Source organism: Haemaphysalis longicornis, unplaced genomic scaffold (genome assembly GCF_048455015.1).
Source record: "Haemaphysalis longicornis isolate Haplotype H1 unplaced genomic scaffold, Haemaphysalis longicornis Haplotype H1 scaffold_1, whole genome shotgun sequence".
Classification (NCBI taxonomy): domain Eukaryota; kingdom Metazoa; phylum Arthropoda; class Arachnida; order Ixodida; family Ixodidae; genus Haemaphysalis; species Haemaphysalis longicornis.
This window is the reverse complement of record NW_027526203.1, coordinates 402747892-402771487: the sequence shown is the minus strand read 5'-3', so window position 1 is coordinate 402771487 and position 23596 is coordinate 402747892. Positions and strand designations below refer to the sequence as shown.

At 48.8% G+C, this 23596-nt stretch overlaps 1 protein-coding gene across 5 annotated transcripts in view; it reads left to right on the top strand.

Moving 5' to 3' along the window:
• Kcc (solute carrier family 12 member kcc) overlaps nt 1-23596 on the top strand; it is a 407686-nt gene that overhangs the window by 217947 nt on the left and 166143 nt on the right. Inside the window, exon 1 of one of the 5 annotated variants that reach the window (XM_077686849.1) lies at nt 9401-10101. The exons of the other annotated variants lie outside the window; for them this stretch is intronic. Within the exon in view, the coding sequence (XP_077542975.1) occupies nt 9462-10101 (640 nt within the window). The 5' untranslated portion in view covers nt 9401-9461. Of the gene's footprint in view, nt 1-9400; nt 10102-23596 lie in introns of those variants that run through there. 5 annotated transcript variants of the gene reach the window in all.

Here is a 23596-nt window from a genome sequence, read left to right as displayed (position 1 = left end):
CAAGCTTCTGGGACCTCACAGTGAGCACAAATTTTCTGTTACGGCTGCTCGGTTGACCATTTGCGTTCTTTTTAAAATCTAACAGGTGCCTGCAACAGCGAGATGTGTTTGCATTCTTGCGTGTAAGGTCGCTTACGAACCCTAAAGATGGCAAATAAAGTTGCGCTGTTGCAGATGTAGTAAAACGTTTCCTTTTTATTTCTCGTTGCGAATCAGCGCACCTGTTCCCGGTAAATTTTCTGTTACGGCTGCTCGGTTGACCATTTGCGTTCTTTTTAAAATCTAACAGGTGCCTGCAACAGCGAGATGTGTTTGCATTCTTGCGTGTAAGGTCGCTTACGAACCCTAAAGATGGCAAATAAAGTTGCGCTGTTGCAGATGTAGTAAAACGTTTCCTTTTTATTTCTCGTTGCGAATCAGCGCACCTGTTCCCGGTAACTACTTTGTTTTGTAAACTGAACATCGCCTTTGTCTTGGCATTTAATTCTTGAGGATTGGTTAAAAAAAACTGCAAGGATAAAAGCTTTCTGTGCATTTAGTTTCTTTTTTTTTTCGGGAGAAGGGGGCGGGGTCTGCCAACTTTGCAAGAGCAGCGTGAAGAGAACGCATGTAACGCGAAAAGCTAAACGTTGGTTATCAGTATTACTTACAATCAAAAGTACGCTAGGCGTCGTGTTCCGTAGCGGCGAAAAAGCAGTACTTCAACACGTATTTTCAAAACTGATTAACCGCCCTTTAGTGCGAGATGCAGGAATTGTGGCTCGCCTTTTTCAAAATCGTATTGAAAGCAAGCATTGTGGGGAGAAAAAAAAGAACCAGCTAGCCATGGCGCACACCCCTCACACATGTGGGCAACAGCGTGCATTATATTACGCGATTTTTCCTCTTGCTTCAAACTTATGTCCAGCTTAAGAGGTTAAAACGTGACCATATTAGCCATTTGGTTATGCTGAGTGAGACACATTTCTGGACAAGGTGATTCATGTCGAGATTTGAAAATGTTATACAGGGTGTTTCACCTAACTTTAGCCAGAGTTTAAAAATATGCCCATGCACTCTAAGACGATGCGACCAAATGCATGTTTCTCACTTTTGTATGTAGTATATCGCGCTATTTTTTGTATTTTGCTTAATTAGATAATTAGCCAAGATTAATTAGCTAACTTCTGAACCAACGAAGCTAGGAAAAAAATTCCAATTAGAAAGTTGCAGATTGGTTTGCAAAACGTCCGAATAGACAGTTCCCGTATTTCTATCTATTAAGTATTAGTGTTTTTCAGCTTACTGGTGATGCCCGCGAAATACAAAAAAAAAAAAAACACGTGACATTCCCGCTTGCGCGTCAGGATTGCAGTGCTCCCAAGCGTTCCGCGTACAAACGATCATAGGTGCGCAGCCGCTTAAATTGCGACAGGGCGGCGACGCAAGCTATGGGTGTTCGATTTAAGCTAGCAACCATTATCGCTTGCGCTGCGTAAAGTGACGGACGGACGGTGGTGGTGGCAGTTCAAGACAGCGATAAACAGACTATCGTGCATCGGCTGTGAAAGCGCGAGCAATTTCGTCATGCCTTTTTCCAATGAGCAAAAAGCAGACATGATCCTTGCCCTAGGAGCTGCAGGCGGACAGAGTCGGCAGGCTGCAAGAATATTTCGAAGCTGGCACCCGGGTACGCGACCGAGCCCGATGACAATAGTCAACGCCTACGAGACGCTGAAGCAAACCGGCAGCTTCACAAGAAAGAGGCAGAGAGCTTCAGTCATAAATGATGAGGTTCGCTCCAATGTTTTGTCTTTTATGGCGGCGAATCCACACGCTAGCACGCGTAGCGGGAGCGCAGAGCTGGGTGTGTGCAGCTCAACTGCCTGGAGGACTTTGAAAACAGCTGGACTGCACCCCTATCATGTGCAGTTGCACCAATGCCTGGAGCCAAGGGACCTCCAAAATAGACTCGACTTTGCTTACTGGATTTTGATTCAGGAGGAACAGGATGCTGACTTTCTCACGAAGGTACTCTGGACTGACGAGGCGAACTTTTCCCGAAATTGCCAAGTGAATATTCACAACGCACACTATTGGAGTGAGCAAAATCCCCACTGGCTAGGAAGATCCCGCCACCAATATCAGTGGTCAATTAACGTTTGGTGCGGGATATACGGCAGCACCATCATTGCCCCAGTGTTTTTTAACAACACTCTGACCGGCAAGAGTTATGTAAGCGAAATCCTAAAAGGGCCGGTTGAAGACTTCTGTTGCAACATGCCACTAGCCCGGCTAGACGCAACGTGGTATCAGCACGATGGGGCCCCACCCCACAGCAGCAGTCAAGCGTGAGCATGGCTTGATGTGGCTTTCCCAGGGCACTGGATAGGGAGAAACGGGCCTGTTCTGTGGCCGGCAAGGTCACCCGACCTCAGCCCTCTTGACTTTTTCTTGTGGGGCTATATTAAGGATCGCGTGTACACGACGGAAACGACGACTCCAGAAGCCTTACAAGAGAAGATAGCCGAAGTCTGCCGCAGCATTTCACTGATGGTGCTCAAGGCAGCGACAGCAAGCCTTCTCAGAAGATCCCAGTGTTGTATCGCTACAGAAGGTGATCTCTTCGAGCACTTGCTGTGAACGATCATGCAAAATAAACGTAAATTCAGTGAAAGACTGCGTTTGGCCTTTTGGAGTGCTGTTATTCCACCATATTTAGCCTTCTGAAAACTGAGTTTTACAGCGAAGCTGTATACCTCTCGTTGGTCGGAAAATTTAGTGGCGTAAACACAAAACGCACTGCAGGAAAGCGAACTTTCACTGGCGATGATGATACGAGTGCGTGAAGTGAAGAAAAAACGCTTCCCGTGTTTGGAAACGAACCCGGGTCCCTCGGGTTATGTAGTCTTGCATTATGTAGCCGACGTCAATACGATTGCCCCATTCCAACACTGTAGTTGGCCCCAGTGAACGAGTTGTGGTCTTCGACGTACGTGTGTTAGAGATATGTACTGAGGCGTACATAGTAATCCCAGCGTTCTAATTACAGAAGTAGCAAGCAACTAGGGTAGTAGAAAACTAAGTTCCGGGTTAATGTCCTCTTTGCTTGGCGATGGGAAAACTGGTGTGGGCCGAGTCATAGCCGAGTCATGAGTAAGGAGTACAACTGCATAAACATCATCATCACCACCGCCACAATCACCACCATCATCATCATCAACAACCCCTGAGACGGGAGCACACGCAGAGGCTAGCGCGCGGGAAAGGAAAAACCGCCGCTGCATTTTTGTTGGCTCGGACAACAACAACAACCAACAAAGCGGCGGTCATGCATAGACCCGACAATGTGATTATCGCTACCATTACTCTAAAGTAATAAATACATCCCATCAGCCCGTGCGGTGTTTGATACAGCTTCGCTGTACATCCACGTTCGCAGGGAGGGATGGCGGCCAATTTTTTTTTATGTAGGGATGTTCAATTTGCTTACAGCTATCGCGAAATGACGAACCTGTTGCTTCCAGCAGCACAAGCGATAACCGCTGTGTCTGCTTATCGCTATAACGAACTGTTGCGAGGGGAGCGCATCGCTGACGTAATTGGCACAGCCAACCCCTATCACGGCCGCTGGATGAGAGGCGTGCGCTCTCATCCAGCGGCCGTGCCCCTATGTCGCTGCCCTGTCGCTGCCCTGTCGCTTTTTTTAAGCGGCTGCGCACCTATGATCGTTTGTACGCGGAACGCTTGGGAGCACTGTAATCATGACGCGCAAGCGGGCATATCACGTGTTTTTTTTTTTTGTATTTCGCGGGCATCCCCAGTAAGCTGAAAAACACTAATACTTAATAGATAGAAATACGGGAACTGTCTATTCGGACGTTTTGCAAACCAATATGCAACTTTATAATTGGAATTGTTTTCCTAGCTTCGTTGGTTCAGAAGTTAGGTAATTAATCTTGACTAATTATCTAATTAAGCAAAATACAAAAAAATAGCGTGACATACTACATAAAAAAGTGAGAAACATGCATTTGGTCGCGTCGTCTTAGAGTGCATGGGCATATTTTTAAACTCTGGCTAAAGTTAGGTGAAACACCCTGTATATGAAAATGACACACGAAAAGCCAGATGACAGACGCAAACTCACAACTGCTTAATTTTACCGCGAAATCCCCCCGAAATACTCTTGCGCATCCATAGAAACGTATTTTAAATAATACGTAAAAGTAGCAACTCAGTATAAACAACGAAAGTCCAAAAATGGTATTTATTTTAGAAAAGGTACCGGAAGAACACGATCACACAGGCGCTTGCGGGTGTAAAATACGTCCCCGGTAATGTATGGGCGATAGCGCACGGGTCGTGTGCAGTGTAATTGTGTTTGTTTGTTTCTTCTTTCTATAAGGAAACAGCGTAATTTTAGAAGGGTGTGACAAATGCACGGGTATGCACAGGTCTTGTCGCTTCTTACCCGTTTCGCGTACTAAACTTTTATCCTTTAAATAATCACCACGCCACCTTCAAAAAGCACCCTTCGACGTTCCCGAAACGGCAGACGGCTGCGCTCAACAATACGAAAATTGCAATGTGTGGAAGCAATGTTTATAACACGTTTCACACTCAAGCGGTGACCACGGCGAAGATGTTTCGTGGAATTAAACCAGCGCATTAATCCGCAACGGCCGCTGATTATTGCGTTTCTAGAGGAAATGCGCAAGCAGAGGTAACTATGTCATTGCTTACTGTCAGACGAGTACACACATTGGTTATTTTGTCGTGCGCAGCACGCGTCTTGCGCCGCGCGCAACGTGAACAAGAAGACGACCCGAGAGCACCATCCACACTAGGAGCGGTTCGTCCCGCCGCCGCCAGGGGCCAACTGTGTTCGCGCTCGGGGCGAATAGGGGCCGGGGCGGGGGCAAGCAACAACGTTTTGTGACGAGCATTTGCGCGCAGAGAGTGACAAACTTCACGCTAAGGCGCATATTCCGCTTCTCCGATTGGTCGCCATTCCCCATAGCTGCTGCTAGTTTAAACCGCCTAGCCTGACAGTAATCGTTCAGTGTACAGGCCTGTTCATCATCATCATTTATTGTACCCTTAGGGGCCCCTTGCGGGGTATTACATAAGGGTAGGGCAAGTACAAAATTTCACAATGGTCGGTGGTACAGGCACACACGTGAGGCAGGTTCATAATGAAAAGGCAGCAACATACGCAAATACATATATACATGAAGGAACTGTAACAATTGAAAAAAGAAAGTAAGAAACTAACAGCAACTGTAATTATCTGCGATTAACCGTTTGAATACTAAGAAGTCACGCTCGTTGACTATGGTTTCGGGCAGGTTATTCCTATCTTCCATAGCTGTAGGCAAAAAAGATTTGTTAAAAGCGTTGGTTGACCCATGTAGGCGCTGTATACTTAACGAGTTGAAGAGGCGACGCGATGAGTGGGCAGGAGGGAGGAGGGAATTTATGGAATTGTTTATGTAAAAGGCAGAGTCTATAGAAACTTTACGGCGGATTTAAAGGGCGGGAAAGTTCAGAGATAATTTAATAGTGGTAACACTTGAGCGCGGGTTGTACTGTGAAGAAATAAATATAGCGGCACGATTCTGAATTGATTCAAGTGAATTAACCAAGTAATTTTGGTGGGGGCTTCAAATAACGGACGCTTATTCAAGTTTAGTACGCGTGAAAGATTCATAGGTCAGTTTTCGAATTTGGGGGTGACAGGAGGTTGGGGATCGTTTGAAATAGCTAAGTGATTTGGCTGAGGCGGCGGTTAGTTGTTGTATGTGATCGGACCATGTTAGGTTTCTTGATATGATTACGCCAAGGTATCGGTACGATTCAGGCTGGGTTAAGAATTTGGAGTTTACCGAATACTGGAAGGAAAAGTTACTGCACTTGCGCGAAACTTGCATGACCTTACATTCGTTTATGTTAAGTTTCATGAGCCATCGTGAACACCATTTTTGTATGTTAGATAAGTCATTCTGAAGAATATCTTGGTCAGTGCTACTTGAAATGCGGCGGTAAAGTACGCAGTCGTCTGCGAACAGGCGGATGGTTGATGAAATTTCGTCTGGAATGTCATTAATAAATATTAGAAGCAAAAGGGGCACAAGTACGGGACCTTGCGGAACACCAAATGTTACATTGACATAAGTTGATTGATGATTCCCGACAATAGTAAATTGGACCCTATCAGTGAGGAAATTTTTAATCCAGGATATAATTAACGGTCAATGCTGACACAGGAAGGTTTAGTTATCAGACGCCGATGGGGGACACGGTCGAAGGCTTTTGAAAGTCAAGGTTTCCCTTACAAAAATGCTTTTTTACATTCTGTAGACGTTCTGTTGACATCCTACCAACTTTATTGCTATCCTACATACTCTTACATTCTATTGACAGTCGTCTGTAAAAAGTCTACTGAATGTATGTTGACACCCGTCTGTTGACTGTTGTACGTAGAAAGTCTACTTAATTCACGTTGACATTTGTCTGTTGACGGTTGTATATAGAAAGTCTACCTCATTTTTGTTGACATTTGTCTGTTGACGAGCTTCTGTAGGATGACCACTAAAAGCGTTTTGACACGCTTTGTCTCAAGTTGAATTTAACGCAAACATCTTTTTCCTTCGTCCTGGAGTCCGATTTCAATTAATTCATATTGGTTTTTGTAAATACCAGGACAGGTTCACAATATTTGGGGACAAACTATTTACTTGACTTTAACCAAATTACGTTACTTTGTTTGAATCAGGTTTTAAACACACACACACACACACACACACACACACACACACACACACACACACACACACACACACACACACACACACACAAAAACACGCGCGCCCGAGCGCCTGCACGCACGCACGCACGCACGTACGCACACAGACACACATACTCTCTCTCTCTCTCTCACACACACACACACACACGTATCTTTCTCTCTCCCTCTCTCTCTCTCTGCATGTATCTTCACGCTTGTGCAGCCCGAGAAAAAAAAAAGTAGCAAAAGGGAGCAACTTTCGCTGTTCGTACCTCGAGCCGCTCAGTTTCTCCCTCGGAACAACCAGTTCGTCCCTCAGCCGCACGGGTTGGTACTTCACGACCCGCTCTCTTTCACTCTTCACGGTGATCAACATGACTATTCAGCGGTTCCGAACAAGCGCCAGCCAGCGGCATCAACCACGCGCAACCGCTCGTCACTGTGTTTTGATTTGCGCAAGCTAAGTGGCATGCATGGTTGAAAGGAACGAATTATGCCAGTAAATATTTCGCGACAGACTACTGGACGTGTCTCCAACAACGGCGATAATCTAAAATCGCCTGCTATGCCCACCTAATACGGCCGGCGCAGATGTTTTGGTCGCTCTCGGCCAACCGCCAGCGGCGCCCCTCCCTCTTTGCGTACCTCCGGGAGAAACGCGTCAATCACCGGAGGCAGCCGAAACGCGGCGCGCAACCCATTCCAGATTTCCGTTTTGTTTAGTTACAGCTTGCAACAATAAAGTAAACATGAAGATATGTGCAATTGCTTACGTTCCAGTGTTTCGCGGTATTATATTTTGGAAATAATAACGCGTAGTTTTGTAAACATGCAATGAGAGGCGCGCCTCACCGCGGCATCGGCATCCCGCGGCTGGCGGGTATATATACATGAAGTGCACTGCTAGAATTTGTGCGGTGTCGGTGTCCTGCTTGCAAGCGCTTGTGGTTTTTCGGATGTAGCACGTTTGTGAGCTGGGGTTGTGTTGTTTGTTGTGTTGTGTTTCAGAAAGTGCGCGTGTGGATGTGTGGCTCCGCAAAATGTGAACCCTCGGAGACGAGGTTCCCGAGGCCTAATCTGTTTCTGCTTTCTTTTTTTTTCATTTTTGCTCCCACTAAACGATCTTTTGAAGGGCAATAATGACGACGTTTTATTAAGCTGTATTGACACCACGGTCTAGGAATGGCCGGCTTTTCTCACTGCATCACGTTTCGAATATCCTGTCAGAAACGCTTCGTTTAGCAACAGCGATTGAGTATAAAGTCTACAAAAAACTTTCTGTAGAAAGTCTACAGAAACGTTTCAGTTCAAACACGGTGGCCAATGGTTGACAAAAAGTTGGTAGGCTGTTGCTAGGAAGTCTATAGACAGTAAGTAGACAGTCTACTCAATGTTGGTAGCTTTTGTCGACTTTTGTCAACAAACATTGAACTCAATGTTGGTAAAAATTTTTATGAGGGTTGAAAGGAGGAGTCTAAGTTAAGATGGAGATCGGGGATGAATTCGTACAGCTGCGTCTCGCGCGAAAGTCCTCGCCCGAACCCTTGCTGGTTACAAAAAAAAGAAGGAATTTAGTTCCAAATGCGTTGCGATGTGGGAGTAGATTGTGTGTTCTAGCAGCCTGCAGGCGATGCATGTTAGAGAAATTGGACCATAGTTTGAGGGGTCTGACCGGTTTCCGGATTGGAGTACATGGGTGACCTTGATTATTTTCTTGTCTTTCAGAATGACATTAATGTACAGAGATTGGTTAAAAATGATTTGCAAGATATGACTAGATATTAGTTTTGTGCTTTTCAAAATTTAAGCGGGTATGTTATCCGGACCGGGGGCACTCGATAACTTAAGGTTGTCGATTATTTTCATTATTCCTTCGCTCTAATAGGCGTTGGCAGTGCTGTGACGTCACACTAGTTGTGACGTCGTACGTACTGCTGCCTGTGGAACCCGTTGCGGCAGTTTCTCGAGGGCTTTCTATGCGTGCCGCCAATTAGTTTAATCTACCCGGGCAGCCAGTTTTTAATCGCGCTCACTGGTGCAAATAGATTGACAGAAGAAACCTCCAGAGGTTGCCCCTTGTTTTTGTTTTGTTTCAGCCTGATTTGAAGAAGGCGCATTGTCGTTTGGCGCAAGGTTCTGTCGACCTTCGCCGCTGCACTGCTAAAAGACAATACACTAGCCACTAAAATCACGTAAATGTGGGAAGCTACTGAGGCTGCTTAAAATTTCCCTTTTTCTCTTTTGTCGCTACTAGTTGTAACGACCGACAACAGAATTTCTACGTTCCTTCACCTTTTCATCGCGTTGCTTGTTTCTTTCTGCACGTTAAAAGGCACTGGCACTTAATGAATTGTCAATTGTTTGTCGAGAGTGAGAGACGTCTGCTGCCTTAGCACATGCGCCGTCGACATACCGTGGAGGGCTGTGCATTATCCTTTGAAAGTATGGGGCTTTCATTCGCTGTCTGGCCAAGGTTCAGATAACCAAAAAAAAAAAAAAGGAACAAACTATAAATAAACGTCGATGACTTTAATCGCTGCTTGGCCTTAAGTTTTATGATCTCGCTGTAGCCCGCCCACTGTTCCCGAAGCGTGCAGTGCCGTATATCTCAGTGAACACTTGTGCGCGTCCTTTAGTGAGTGGTGCGACTCTGTGGGCTGAGGACCGCAAGCAAGTCCCCGGCCAGGTATTGATGTCTCGTAACGAAGCCGGGCGCTCTAGCCGCGCCAGTAGCCGACCCGGCGACGAGCTGTTCGATTCTTTGCGAAATCACATCGTCAGTGCTACGAACATCGTCGAGGACCAGCTCCGCTCCGGCTCATTTGACGATGGCTGGGCTACGCCGGATGAACCACCGCAGGCCAGGCCTGCTTCGCCTGCGGGATCGGCCGACGCTGACGGGGCGTCCCGGTTCTGTGGACCCGCGGAATCTCCCACGTGTGCCCCTCAGTCGGCCGGAGCAGAGCCCGACCGCGCGGGCAGCCCCGGACAGCAGTGCGCCGGTGGGCGCGAGCCGTCTTCGACTCACCAAGGCTCGTTGTCGGGTGGACGGTTCGTTGTAATGCCCTCGTACGTTAACCACGCCTACTGCGAGGACGTCGTTGCGGGAGGGGCCCGAAGTACCAACGGTTCCTTTTCTCGCAAGTCGGAAGAAGTCTCGCCTGACCCTCACTCTCCGGCCCTTCCTAAGGATGACCTCGGCCGCCCAAAGAACATCGACAGCCGCGCCCTACCTGTGTGTCATTTGCCAGGAGCGGAGAAGAAGCTCCCCCGCCGCACTTCCTTTGCCAAATTTAGGCGCTCCGGGCAGTTCCGCGTCCCGTCACTAGCCGGTAAGCAGTGAATCTTATTGTGCAGCGACGTGCAAAATTTATCTTTTCTTCATCTCCCTTCGGGCTGGTCTCCGTTGTGAGTTATGTGTGGTATTTTCAGTCACTTCGGTACCGCTTTTCGTCGGCGTCATTCCAAGAGATCCACATTCTAAGCGAGGAGTGGAGGGGGAGTATGGCTCCCGCTCCGTTTCTCCAAGAGTGGGAAATTCAAGACTGGTTGCTGGGTAGTCCGTAACATGCAGGTCGTAAAACCGGACGTCGACCGCATCGCAGTTTCTCCAACGGAGTGAGCGCAGTTTCTCAGACCCGGTGGGATAAGTCTTCTGACGAGCCGCTCATCGGCTGCCTGCCGTGCATGCGTTCGTCGAGTGTCTCGCGCCGCAGTAAGGCAAAAAGACACCATCTCGCCAGAACTGTTTACAGCATTTCACGAAGGGGCATTCAGGAACTTTTACCGGTGGAAGGCAGGATTACGGATAAACGGAGAATGTTCGGGCCACTTGAGGTTAGGGGATGATTTAGTCTTGTCCAGTGAGCTTGGTGCACAGATGCAAAAGCAAAGTTGCTTCAGGACCTTCACTAAATAAGCTTGGTTGTATGCTTGGAGAAAAATATGAATAAATCTACATTAACGCTAAATAGACCTGTAGGAAGCACCGCCTTCACCGTAGTTTACGAAATACCACAACAAGTGGACGAATAAAACACATTGGTGAGGTTTTCAGTGCTCATCCCAACCACGAGAAAAACATCCGGTCCAGAATAAGTGTGGGTTGAGGTGTGCTTGGCAAACCCTCTCAAATAATAGACAGTGGGTTATCTCTATCGCTGAGAACAATGGTACGCAACCAATGCATGCTTCCGGTGATGACATAAAGGGCAGAAACTTTACGCCTTACTAAAAACTGGACTTCGGTTTTACGAACGAGCCATGGAACGAAAGATGACAGGGGCAGCGCTCAGGGACATGAAACGAGCTGCGTGGATCAGGGAGCTATGTCCGATGCACGATATCATAGTTAGAATTGAGAGAAGAAGAAAAAAATGAACTTGGTCTGGGCATGTAATGCGGCTAAATGAGAGCCGGTTGACCCCCAGGGTTAGAGCGTGGCTCCCGAGAAACGGGGATTAATATAGGGGAAGGCCATTAACGTACGTGCGTCAGGGACGGAAAAATTTCTCGGGACGCTTAAATCTACGTGTTTGGAAGGCGAAAGCCTGGCGTGCTATTGTGACAGATACCTTTTATGTACATCTCTAAGCGTCGACACGGGAGCCGAACTATTATACCGTGCTCAATCCGTCCTCACCTTATTCCATATCTTAATCCATCGCAATCCACCATAATCCATCTTTTCTTTGCGTTTAGCCCGCCCTAGCTACACCTGGGCTATGAGGCCCGCCGTAGCGGAAGGCTCCGTTATTATTTTGTCCACCGGGGGGTCTTTAACGTGCGCCGAAGTCTCGACACACAGCCGTTCGCGCTTTTCGCCCTCATGTAAAAGGCAGCCACCGCGACCGGGATCGAAGCACTGTCTTCAGGCTCAGCACATAATCCAACTTAATAAAACTACCTTATCCATGTCAATCCACCGCAATGCAGATTTATTCATTTCAATCCAGCGTAATTTCTCCTAATCCCTACCTTAATCAAACTTAACCCACCTTAATTCACCTTAATACATCTTAATTTGTTTTAAACCATATTAATACCTACCGTACTCAATGGCAATCCACATTAACGCGCCTTAGTTCGTTTTAAGCCATCGTAATCCCTACCGTACTCAGTTTTAATCCGCCTTAACCCGTCTTACTTCATCTTAATCTCCCTTACTTGCCCCGGTGCATTCTAATTTCTCTTAACTCATATTAGTTCACAGTAATATCACCTTACTAACCTGTACTGTCAATCAATAATCAATCATTAACTGCGGAGATAGGTTATCGTCTCTTATACACGGCTGGTATACTTCGGTTCGTTTGTTGCCTTCCTTGGTTCACTTGGGTTTGTGCATCATTCGTGTGGACGACGGGGTCGTTCAAGGTGAACCTTCTAGTGGGACATAAAACAATATTTGGAGGCAAAGACTAGGACCGAGCAGCGCAGTACAGGAGCGGTTGGAGATCTTAGGGAAGTAGTCGTCCTGTAATGGACTTGTACATGATGATGATGATGATAGATTTGGAGCGAATTATATAGCATCCCGGTCACATTGTTGGCTCACCACGCCATGGCTACACTGTAAAAAAAATAGTGATACCGCAAATGAATCGGCTCCTCGTTGCTTTGCGCGCCGCAAGCGCGTCTAATAGCTTAACTTGTACAGCCAAGAAAGCCGTCTAGATTGTTTTTTTGTTTCCGATGTTATTTCACAGCAGCGCGCTCTTCGCTTCGAATATTCTTCGAACCAGTATTCCACTACTCGCAAAAGCTACCTCTGCAGTGGAGCCAGTCATACATCGCGTCATCTCCCTACCGTTTCCTTTATGTGTTGGTTGCACACTCATCCGTATTGAGTCGTGCATCACGCCGTACATGAAAGCCCTGCAGTTGTACCTGCGCACCAGGGCGTCAACTCCTTATATTAGAAATAGAAATACTTAAATACGAGCTGTGTATTATTTGTGATTCGCTGTAGCGTAAGAATGGTCGGCGGAAGGGGCTGAAGTACAGCGACGTCTGTCAGGCGCTCCTGGTAGTCTGTGTAAGGAGGCACCGTCGGCTGGTCTGCTGGTTCTGTGGAAATGAAAAAGTTGATTCTGACAACTAATGCTACCAATCGATTAGATCATTTGGTCACCGGGGATAATTTATTCGTAGTCATAGGCTGCAGGGTGCTCGTGTTAACCAATATGTAGTGAAAACATGCTTAATTTAACGCTCAGCCACGGCTCTGATCACCGACCCGTATTTTTAGGAATGCATCGCCGGTGAGTGCGAGCGTGTGAATGCGTTTCTGTAACTGCTGATAACGGCCAAAGCGCCTTTCGCCATAACGAGAAATACAAGCAAAGATATGCAATTACCAACTAGAAAGTGTAATAAAAGTAAACAGTGTTGCGATAATGGCGGGAGACGGGTATTCGTGGGAGTTAGGCGTCTAATTTCTGTACAACACCGCCGCCAACCCGGTACGAGAATAGTAGCGGAATTTCAAGTTGGCCGGCCTATAAAGTTGCAGCTGCCGGAAAAAAGCAGCGCCAAATCAATCGAAACTGCATTGAGGCAGGCGGGAGGGGCACAATTGTGGCGCTCCCTTTTCTTCACTGAAGAAATAAGTAGTGCCAGCCATGTTCATCGTAATCATCACTTATTATTTGCTCGAGGGTATCTTGTCTGGTAATATACACACGAAAGTGGGGGGGGGGGGGCACAACAATAATACAAACACCGAAAGAATGGCCACGGAAAAAGTAACAACCAACAAGGTCAATCAAAATGCGCATGGACAAAAAAAAAACAAGAAACAGGCTATTGCAAGATTAGCTGACATATTGGGCAGTTAGTAACAAGCACTGACATATTGTAAACTTAGCCCCTTGTGGGCGTCGCACTTGCGGCCGCACCGTTCGCAGTAGGGCTAATTCGACCAGTCCAGGGTGTCCGGGGTAACACTGGCCGAACAGCCGCCTGCACGCTGTCGTACGACTTGCCCGACCCAAAGATCTGCATCACCAGCGGCACGTCCAGGAAAGAGACGCTCTGCGAGCCACACTGGGGGCACCTAACTGGGTCCTCCGTATCACTTGACAGAGCTGGAAGATGAGCTTGGCCTGGTCCGTGCGCTTGAACTTGTGCTCCAGGGCGTAAAGCATCACTGGGCACAGTTCCTGCACGTGGTGCTGCTGCCAGGCTTCGCTGCTGTCCCAGCCGAAGTGTTGTGCCGATGGCAGGCCATGAAGATATACGAAGGAGGCGGAAGAGCTTCTGCAGCTGGGAGGGTATGCTCTTGGCTGCAGCCAGCTCTGTGCCATCGAAGTCACGCCTGTACGGAGCGTCGCTAAATTCTGGCGCCATGTAGAGGCTCTGCAGGCGACGGTGGGGGTTACAGGTCATGGCTCGGTTCACGAAACCTACGCTACCAGCGTTATTTCGGCAGTCATCCGTGGCCCCCATTGTGTCCTGAGGGGAACACTTGCTTTCCCCTGCAGCGCCTCGACTGCTGCCTACCCAGTACTGTGTTTCCGAGGCCGCTGTTCCTGGAAACGGGTGCCCGTTCTCTGGCTCGGGCTCAGGCTCCATGAGCCTCTTGGATGGCTCTCGGTTCCGGTCGTAGATGGCTAGCACGTTGTGGCTGACGCCTGCTGTGTAGCATGCCCATGTCGTGAGGCGTCTGGTCCTCACAAAAGGGCACCACCACGGTGTCACCGCCGCCGGTGACCGTCTGGAGCAGCAGCTCGAGTGAGTCCGTGGTGTAGCGGAAGGGGCGGCCGACGCGCTCCGTCATCTCTCCGGCTGCGGTGGGCGCCAGCAGCAAGAGGGTGGTGGCCTCGGGTGGCATGGCCTGTGATGTGGTCGCGCTCCGAACGATGCATAGCGCCCGTGCTTCGGATTCCGCCGGAACCTCGTCCGAAACAGGCTGCGCGGTCTCACCTTGAGTCATGTCCAAGCGCCGGTACCTTTCGAGCCGAGGCCGCGCAGAGACAGCGCAGGGTAGCTGTTGTGGAACTCCGAATGAGGCGAAAACGAAGCCGAGCAGTCCGAGGAACCCCGTAGCCTGAGGCAATCGCGACGTGGCTTTCTGATTCTGCCGGTGCTGATGATGATCCTGCCACTGCTGGAAACATGAAGCGTACTTCACTGATGATGATTTTTCTCTCTCGGTTACATGATCAATCTTCGTCGCTACAATCACTATGTCTCTCTTTTTCTCTCTGTATTTATATAATAAGTGTGTTCGTGTCACAGGTGGAATTTCTAGTATGGTTGTACCCTTTTAGTGAAACTTACCTGGTATTCGACTGCGTCAGGTCTGTTGCAGAAGACAGTGCTCAAGACGTGGGAATATAATGGGGGCGGCACCTGCACTAAATGTTTAAGATATTTAGGCACAGACTAAAGAGCGCCCACCATCGATGCGGGAAGGATTTGACATCTAGAGACCGTAAAGACTGAAAGGCATAACCAGTGACAGCGATCAGTATTCGAAACACATGTGGATGAGGGTGCTTTGATTTATTCCAAAATATCTTTGGCCGGATGTATTCACTGGTGGCTTTCGGATCACATGTGTGTGCTTGTGCCTTTGTTCCCCTGTATCGGCAGAAACCCAATTCGACCAGTGTGTTACTCTGCTTTTGATATTTTTCGGCGCCCTACAGGTCTACGATCCAAACGTCTTGGCTGGCGGAAAGAGCTGGGAGTTGACTTACTCCGTGGTGTCGGTCAAAGAGGCGTGTCTGAGCCCACTTGAGGTCTTTTTTCTTGGTTTGAAGCTCGGCTTATTTATGAGATAGAGCTTTAGTTCTTTTCCTGCCATAGGAACGTGACCCCTCAGGCGTCGGCCCATGAGCAATTCGGCGGGGCTATAGCCGTTTTGGAGGGGCGTTGAGTGTAAGCCGAGAAGGGTTTAGTACGTGTCGTTTGTCTTTTTAATGGACGCCTGGATATCCTTCGTGCCGCTTTTGCCAGTTTCGTTGATCCGTGGGTACCGTGGGCTTGAAGTGGCGTGGCGGAATTTGTACTAAAGGGCCAATCCCACAAAAGCCCATGAGTTTGTGGAGGTGAACTGAAGCCCGTTATCGGAGATGGCGGTCTTAGAAATTTCAGTCTTGCGAACACAGACCTGATCACGGCTCAGGACGACAAGGACTCGAGGAGGGCGATGTCGGGGTATCTGGAGTAGCATTCCGTTATTTTTGTCAACCAGCCGCGACAGCCAGTGGCTGTGGCGAATCCATTGCTATTCTCTCCCAGGGGCGACCTGGAAGTTGTGTTGGCATGGTGGAGCGCTTTCTGTTCTGCTGGTGTTGCTGTCATCGAATACAGCTGTTAATGGGTCGCATGCATCGTTTCATACGCACCGGCAACCCGACCAGTTTGGGGAAAGGGAAAAAAATGAACGCGGTTGTTATTACATGTAGTATCACCCTCGAAGAAATAAGACGAAGGCGGTAAGATCTGTTTTCTTGTTGTTGTAATTAAGTCTGGCCACAGCATGACAACTTTTCGTAATTCTGGAGGGGCGCACATCGCAACCAGGAACCGTACACGTTGAGCTCACTATGGGGCATCAAAAACTTGTCGAATTTGCGCTATTTCGCTCTGTTTGCGAAAGCACTGTTGATGCAGTTACACGCCCGCGTGCCGCCTCGTTCCTTCATAAAACAGAGAAGTGGGGTCTTTGTTTACCTCTGTCCTATAATTCATCTCCAGAAATAACGGGCCGATGTAAAAACTGTCATGGCAGGGTCGGGTCGAAGCGTTCTGAAATTCTCGCATATTGAGCACCAGACAACGTGCACTGCTTACTAGCACACACAGTAGCGCAAGCATGGTTGTATCCACACAGCGAAAAACTGCTGCATAAAAAGCACAAAGCTTCAGCGCAGGTACATTTCGGCATCGGCGCACGCACGCTGCGAGGCGGAGAAAGCAAGATCCTCATCTAAACCCCCAGTGTGTGCTTTCACCGAGCATTGAGCTTTAATGTCGTGCCTCGGGTCGCGCCAACGACTGTTTACCTTGCGTCGTCCTCCGCGATTCGCGGCGCGACGCTGCCACCGGTGGCCCCGCCGGGAGGAGGACGGAGGCCGGCTACACTGGCGGCGGCTTACGTGCGCCTGAATGGGCGCCCGGCGTCGCGACCCCGTTTGCTTGGTCGGCGCGCGGAACTTGGGAGCCCGCGTTTCTCGAGCGCTTGTACATACAAACCGTCCCGCTACGTCGGGGCTCGTCACAGCAGCCGGGGTGGAAAGTTCTCCTGGCCCGGAAAACTGGAATGTTACCAAAGCGCCAACTGCCTCCCCTACTGTGCGCGCCGTGTTGAAAGAAGCGGCCAGGAGCGTGGCGGGCTGTAGGATCATGACGAAATCCGTGCCGCGGATGACGAGACGGGGCGATGGGCTCAAGCGGGCGCGCTTGCATTGTGTGCTCTAGCGCTTTGCGGCTCTCCTCGGCTCCGTTGCTCAGCGGAGGCGCGCTTCGAGTGTGGTGTGTCGCCTCGTACGCGCACTCGTCTTATAGATGAGTTATTGTTCAATTTGATACGCACAAACGCGGAAAAACAGCGCACTCCCTGTCATGTGTTCTTTCAGTCGCAGTAAAGTGTTATCCGTTTGTGCACAACACCTGAAGAAGAATTTGCTTACGTTACTACGAATAATTTCTCGTATTGGACTAACTACCAGGCATTTCATATGAGGGAGTGAAGCAGGCCTTCGATCCAGGCGTCATGGAAAGAACACAAAGCCAAGCTTCTAAGGAATATTCATTTTTCGAAAAAAAAAAAATGCGCCGACAGTCTGTAAATGCACGAATGAACTTTTTGAAGCATTTTGTTGGGAACCGAAGTACTCATGGTACTGTTTCTGAAGTCCTATGAGTACCGTTGTTTTTACGCTTCCACTGGAGGGAGGAAAAAGGAAGTGATTGTTGGGAGGACACTGAAATACAGGAACATTTGAAAATATAAGGGAATGCCAAAAAAATTTGAGATTTCTCGAAGGAATAAACAGCAGCAAATCGAATGCCCATTTTTCATCTAAGGTTATATTCTCAAGCATGGCAGCGCGCGTAATATTAGCGTGCCAACTGTGATCTGCTAACAACTGCAGGACGACCATCACAAGACAAAATTGGGGAGGCATGCGCCGGGGAAGATAATTTACTTCGGGAAAATTGGCGCACCAGAGGTCGGGTGGGACCATAGAGTTTCATGCTAACATATACTAGAGGGAAATTAGCTGGCGTCATTGTCTAGGCGAGCCGCACCTCAGCGAGCGTTCCGTCATGTGCCGGGCAGGCACGTTCCACTTGTCCTTCACATGGCTGATGAACAGGCTGAAAAGTTGCATCTGGCTGCAAAAAAGCAACAATATTACCGTAGAAGATTATTCAAATTTGTTTTGTTATAAAATTGAAGCTCCGAAAAGATTTTATTTGTCAGGGATTATTTAGAAACTTCATGCAAGATGTAGAAGAAAAATATGTCACCCTTCTTTGTTGGTTTTGGCTTCAAGACAAAAAAGAACCCTTGTGGCCAACCCGCCGCGGTGGCTCAGTGGCTAAGGCGTTGCGCTGCTGAGCACGAGGTCGCGGGTTCGATTCCCGGCCGCGGCGGCCGCTTTTCTGATGGAGGCGAAAAGCAAAAACGCCCGTGTGTACGAGATTTCGGCGCACGTTAAAGATCCCCAGGTGGTCAAAATTAATCCGGAGCCCTCCACTACGGCGCGCCTCATCGCCTGCGTTGCGTCGGCGCGTTAAACCCTACAATCAATCAAATCAAAATCAACCCTTGTGGCCAGCCAAGCCAAGCAGGTGAGGAGCGTCGCTAGCTGCAATGGCGGCGCTCACGACGGCCCGCGATTGCAGCGCCAGATTGCCCTCTAGTATATATTAGTATGAAACTTTGTGCGGTCGGACATGTTGTTGGAGAGATTTATGATCGCCAACACGGGCTAATCACCATAATGAACATACCTATAAGTCAGCAGATTGTCCAGGTGCATGCGGCGTTCAGGCCAAAGAGTAGTCATCAAGCAAGCATAGACAGAATATCCCTCCAGCCAGTATACACGCCCAGACGAGGGCACCGTTGACCACTCCACAGAGGCCTACAAGTTGCGACCAGTTACGCCTTGAGAAATACAAAATGCGGAAGACAGAAGAGGGCCTGGCCAAGGAGGTACTACGTCTAGTCTAAAGCAGCCGGTACCCACGGCGACCAAAGCTCTTGTGCCTTCTCCAAACGCGTGCTGTGCCGTATACCAAGGAGACCCTCCCGGCACTGTTAAATCCGTACTTGCGAGGTAAAAAGGGCCACTCCATCCAATATCTAGTATCTTGGAAATATTTGATGCGTTAAAAATGCACTGTCAGTGTGAATACCTTGATGATCGTCACTTGCAAGAGATACCTGATGCAGATGCACCCGCTGTAATGAAATATTGAATCTAGGTGCGTCTCTTTGGCTCATCCCCAATCCTATAAGATGGATATTCTCGCCAATGGGTTTACTGCAGAGGCGTTCAACAGTAAATTGGTAATTGGGAGCTTTGGCAGGGCTGAGCACATTTCGGTGGTGCATGTTCCTCTCGCCCGTCGACGAGGGCTGAGTGTTTTGCGTGTTTGCCCTTCGTAGGAAGAGGAAGAAACTTCTTTTATTGAGCAAGAAAGGTGAGGTAATGGGATAGGGGTCAGCCTCCCAAGTCCAGGAGAGGCAATCTATTTTTAGCTGCATATAAGAGAACAATATCAGGATTTTTATGAAAAATTGGCCGAAAAGCGCAGACGACAGGACGAAAAATGCGGGCACCGCAGTGCATTACGAGGGTCACAACACGACCGAAGCTGTCGTGCCACCGGTCATACTATTCGAAAACTGTCTATGGCAGCAAAAAACAAAAAACAAAACAAAACAATCCGCCTATTAATTTGAATATGTTTAGTGTTTGAATACTTAGTAAAGTGGAACCTTGTTCAACTCTTGGACGCTCTCAACTTCGCTGCTATTTGTGTCAGCAGCGGATCGCGTTTTCGCATGAGATGTGCGTCTCATAAAATCCAGGAGCCGCGTTTTAGTACGCAGCACTTAAGCGTTCGCTACTGTGGTTTGGCGGCTTCGTCGGCCTCGTAACCGAACGAACGAAGGCAACACTGAAGACAGACGGAGAACGGAGGAGGGCAATGTGGCGAAAGGGTGAGGGGGAGAGTGGTATGCCGAGGCACGGCGCCACAGGAGCCCAGAACGCGCTGCGTTCTGGTTTTGTGTGTCTTCCCGCCGCGTTCGGCGCCCGCTCACGCGAGCGTTATCTAGCTTGTCACTGCGATGACTGAAAACGGCGCACGCAGCTGTACTCCTTTGTTTATTTCGTTCCGAGCGGCCAACAGACGATGTTGAAAGACGGTGTTCTTTGAGTATCACGGTTGATCACGAACTCTCGTAACCTGTTCCCGGTGCCAGGATGCGCGGCATGTACTGAAAGCCACGCGATCCGTTGTTCGCATTTCAATTGTATCACGATAGTACATAGGTCTTTCGGCGTCCTCCTCGTTGCTCCTTTCTCTTTCAATAAAGCAACTCTCTCTCTCCTCCCCGTTGCGTGGCTCATCCGAACCACGGGTCATTTGCGCCGGATGTTCAAACACGATTTACAACAAAATGCTCGGCGGCGGCGACTCGCTGCGAGATAACGTCAGAGTAGCCCGCACCGCCGTGCGTTTGCTGATTACGCGATCACTTCCTGAGACGCCGCAGCTCTGGGCCGGGGCTGCAGGTTGCGCTGCGCACCATTTTTGCATTAGGGAGTATAGTAATCGTCAGCCATTTTTTTTGTTAGAATATTTGGTATTTACGATCTCAAGGAGTTGTTCAAGACGTAAGCTTGAAATGCAGGCAAATAAACTTTTTTATGGCCCTTTTAATGCAGAATATCCTTTCTTCTTGGCACATGCGGGCTTGGAGGCATTCGCCAGGAATCGGGAGCTTTGAACGCCGATACCACCGCTTCACAAAACTACTAACTGGAATCGTAAAAGTCGTAGAAAAGTGCGTTCCGCGTGACTTTTGAACGTGATGGCACGTAAGCAGAACAGGTGCACACCAATCGCGCAGAACCCTCATTCTAGGGAGCGCTGTGGAATGTGCAGACTGCTTGCTGACGTAATTCGCGCCGTAAGACGGAAGGAACGGAAGCGAAAAAAAAAGACGCGAATATGACGTAGCAATACAAAAAGTTGTTAATAAGTATCGCCAGGATTTCGCCTTCAAAGTACGTAAACAGGCTTAAGTGCCCGAAAAGCATTTTAATCTCTATGCATTGCGAGGGCCTCAAGTTTGGCAGCATTGGTGCCATAAGGAGCTTATGAAGGTTTTCCGCCAGACGACTGCTCACGACGGTCGTAGGCGCTCGAGTCACGGACCGGAAGTTAAAAAGAAAATCGCTCTCGTCCAGAGTTGTCGGAGTGGCGCTGGCTACACACCCGAGCTTAGTTTTTGGGGAACCCAGCATGCAGGTCTGGTAGCCGAAGGGGTAAGGTATCGAACGCGTAAACCGAAGGTTGTTGTGGGCTTGGTCGCCAGCCAGGGCGCGTGTTTTTTCCACTTTATTTTCCGACATTCCGAAATGGTTACCTTCATTTACTACTGCCACAATGCTGTCCGTAACGCTGTATACTCTTGGCGTCGTTTTCGGTATGCGTTTTAACCTCTCGTTAACACAAACTGTGAAAACTTGTTCTTCTTAACTGAAGTTCCCCCAGAAAATATTGGCAACATTTCCAGGTACATAAAAATATCTATGAAAACGGGAAGAAAGTAGGCGTGCATGGGTAAAAATGACAAAAAAGGAAAAAGCATTTATTTGTCCAAGCATGAGCACTCTGCCTTCAGGCACTTTGCTTGGCTTCAACCAATGCGCGATGGATATATTTTTCGCTGCTGTGCAAACAGGCGTGTTGTCACAAACGGCGCCGTCTCACCCAATGAGCCAGTGTGTGGTAAAGTCTACAGTACATGTTCTGCAAATGTGCTCTATTCAGTACGCAAATAGTGTTCCAAGCTTTGTCCTTGTGGCTGCCGCTTTCCGTGGGCATTCAAATGAGAGGCGTGTGAGGCCCGTGGGCATGTCCCAAACGTGCTTCACTCGTCACAAATGCACTGACTGCGTACCTGCGAAACGCACACATTGACCAGAGATTGAACACATCCGTGCGCATGAACTTCAACATGAACCCCCTCATCATCATCATTGTTACCACATTCATCTGGCGTAGCTAGCAAGCTAGGCATCTTAGCCCGGCTAACATCGCTAGATTTTATTCGTCTCTCTCTCTCTCTCTCTCTCTCTCTCTCTCTCTCTCTCTCTCTCTCTCTCTCTCTCTCTCTCTCTCTCTCTCTCTCTCTCTCTCTCTCTCTCTCTCTCTCTCTCTCTCTCTCTCTCTCTCTCTCTCTCTCTCTCTCTCTCTCTCTCTCTCTCTCCCCGATGCCTTCGGGGCTGCTCAAAACATTTTACTACGAATTTAAGCAAGCGCCTGCTGCGTCACACGTCATCCGGTACAGGCTCCGGGAAAGCATTTTCGTCGTCGTCAAAGATGTCCCCCAAAAGCCTCTTCAAAGAGCCTCTTCTAGACAGCTATATTCGTCAAAAATAGACACCGCCAAGCAGCCATATTCGCTGCGAAGCATTTCCATGTCAGCTCAACGAGCAAATCCGTCTGTAACGCTTCATTTGAAACGCTTTCGCAGCACAAGACAATGCTCTATAAGAAAGAAAGTTTCCCGGCATTGGTATTAGAACGTGCTTCTCTTCGGTTTGAATGAAAGCATTCAACCCACTACACTACCATTTCGTTCTCGAAACAGATGTAGAACTGCTGTACGTCTACCGCGTTTCGCAACCATGGCAACACAGCAATACGCTGCAACCGTATTAACCATGACGACGAAATTGCGCGCGCTCGCGTCACTTGAGCTGGTAGGAAGTGACAGGAGAGCGTAAAGTTACGTGATCAGTACAAGTTCCGCCGCCGTTCGTAGAAGTTCACACAACTGGGAGTGAGTACCTGGCGGAGAGGAGTATAGCTGCATAGGGGCGCATGATATTGCGACCGTTCCCTTACTTTGAGCCGCAGCCCGCGCTGCTGTGAGGGCAATGGTGCTGAAACGACCACGAAGACACACTAAGGAAGAACGAAGAGGCAAAAATGTGCAGCGACAGTTAGCGTGTTACCGGCGAAAAAAGAATTGAAGGAATTGCAAAGTGTCGCGCCAATTACGAACAATGACGGGTCCAATGAAGAGGAACGGTGGTGTTTTAATACAGCCAGGCAGCGACGATACAGGGAAAACCACAATAAAAACGCGGGATAGCCTACATCGTGATCATAGAGCTCACTTGAACTGAAACAAGCCGGTTATTTATGGAGAGTGATTGTAGCGACGAAGATTGATCATGTAACCGAGAGAGAAAAATCATCATCAGTGCAGTACACGTCATGTTCCCCAGCAGTGGCAGGATCATCATCAGCACCGCCAGAATCAGAAAGCCACGTCGCGATTGCCTCAGGCTACGGGGTTCCTCGGACTGCTCGGCTTCGTTTTCGCCTCATTCGGAGTTCCACAACAGCTACCCTGCGCTGTCTCTGCGCGGCCTCGGCTCGAAAGGTACCGGCGCTTGGACATGACTCCAGGTGAGACCGCGCAGCCTGTTTCGGACGAGGTTCCGGCGGAATCCGAAGCACGGGTGCTATGCATCGTTCGGAACGCGACCACATCACAGGCCATGCCACCCGAGGCCACCACCCTCTTGCTGCTGGCGCCCACCGCAGCCGGAG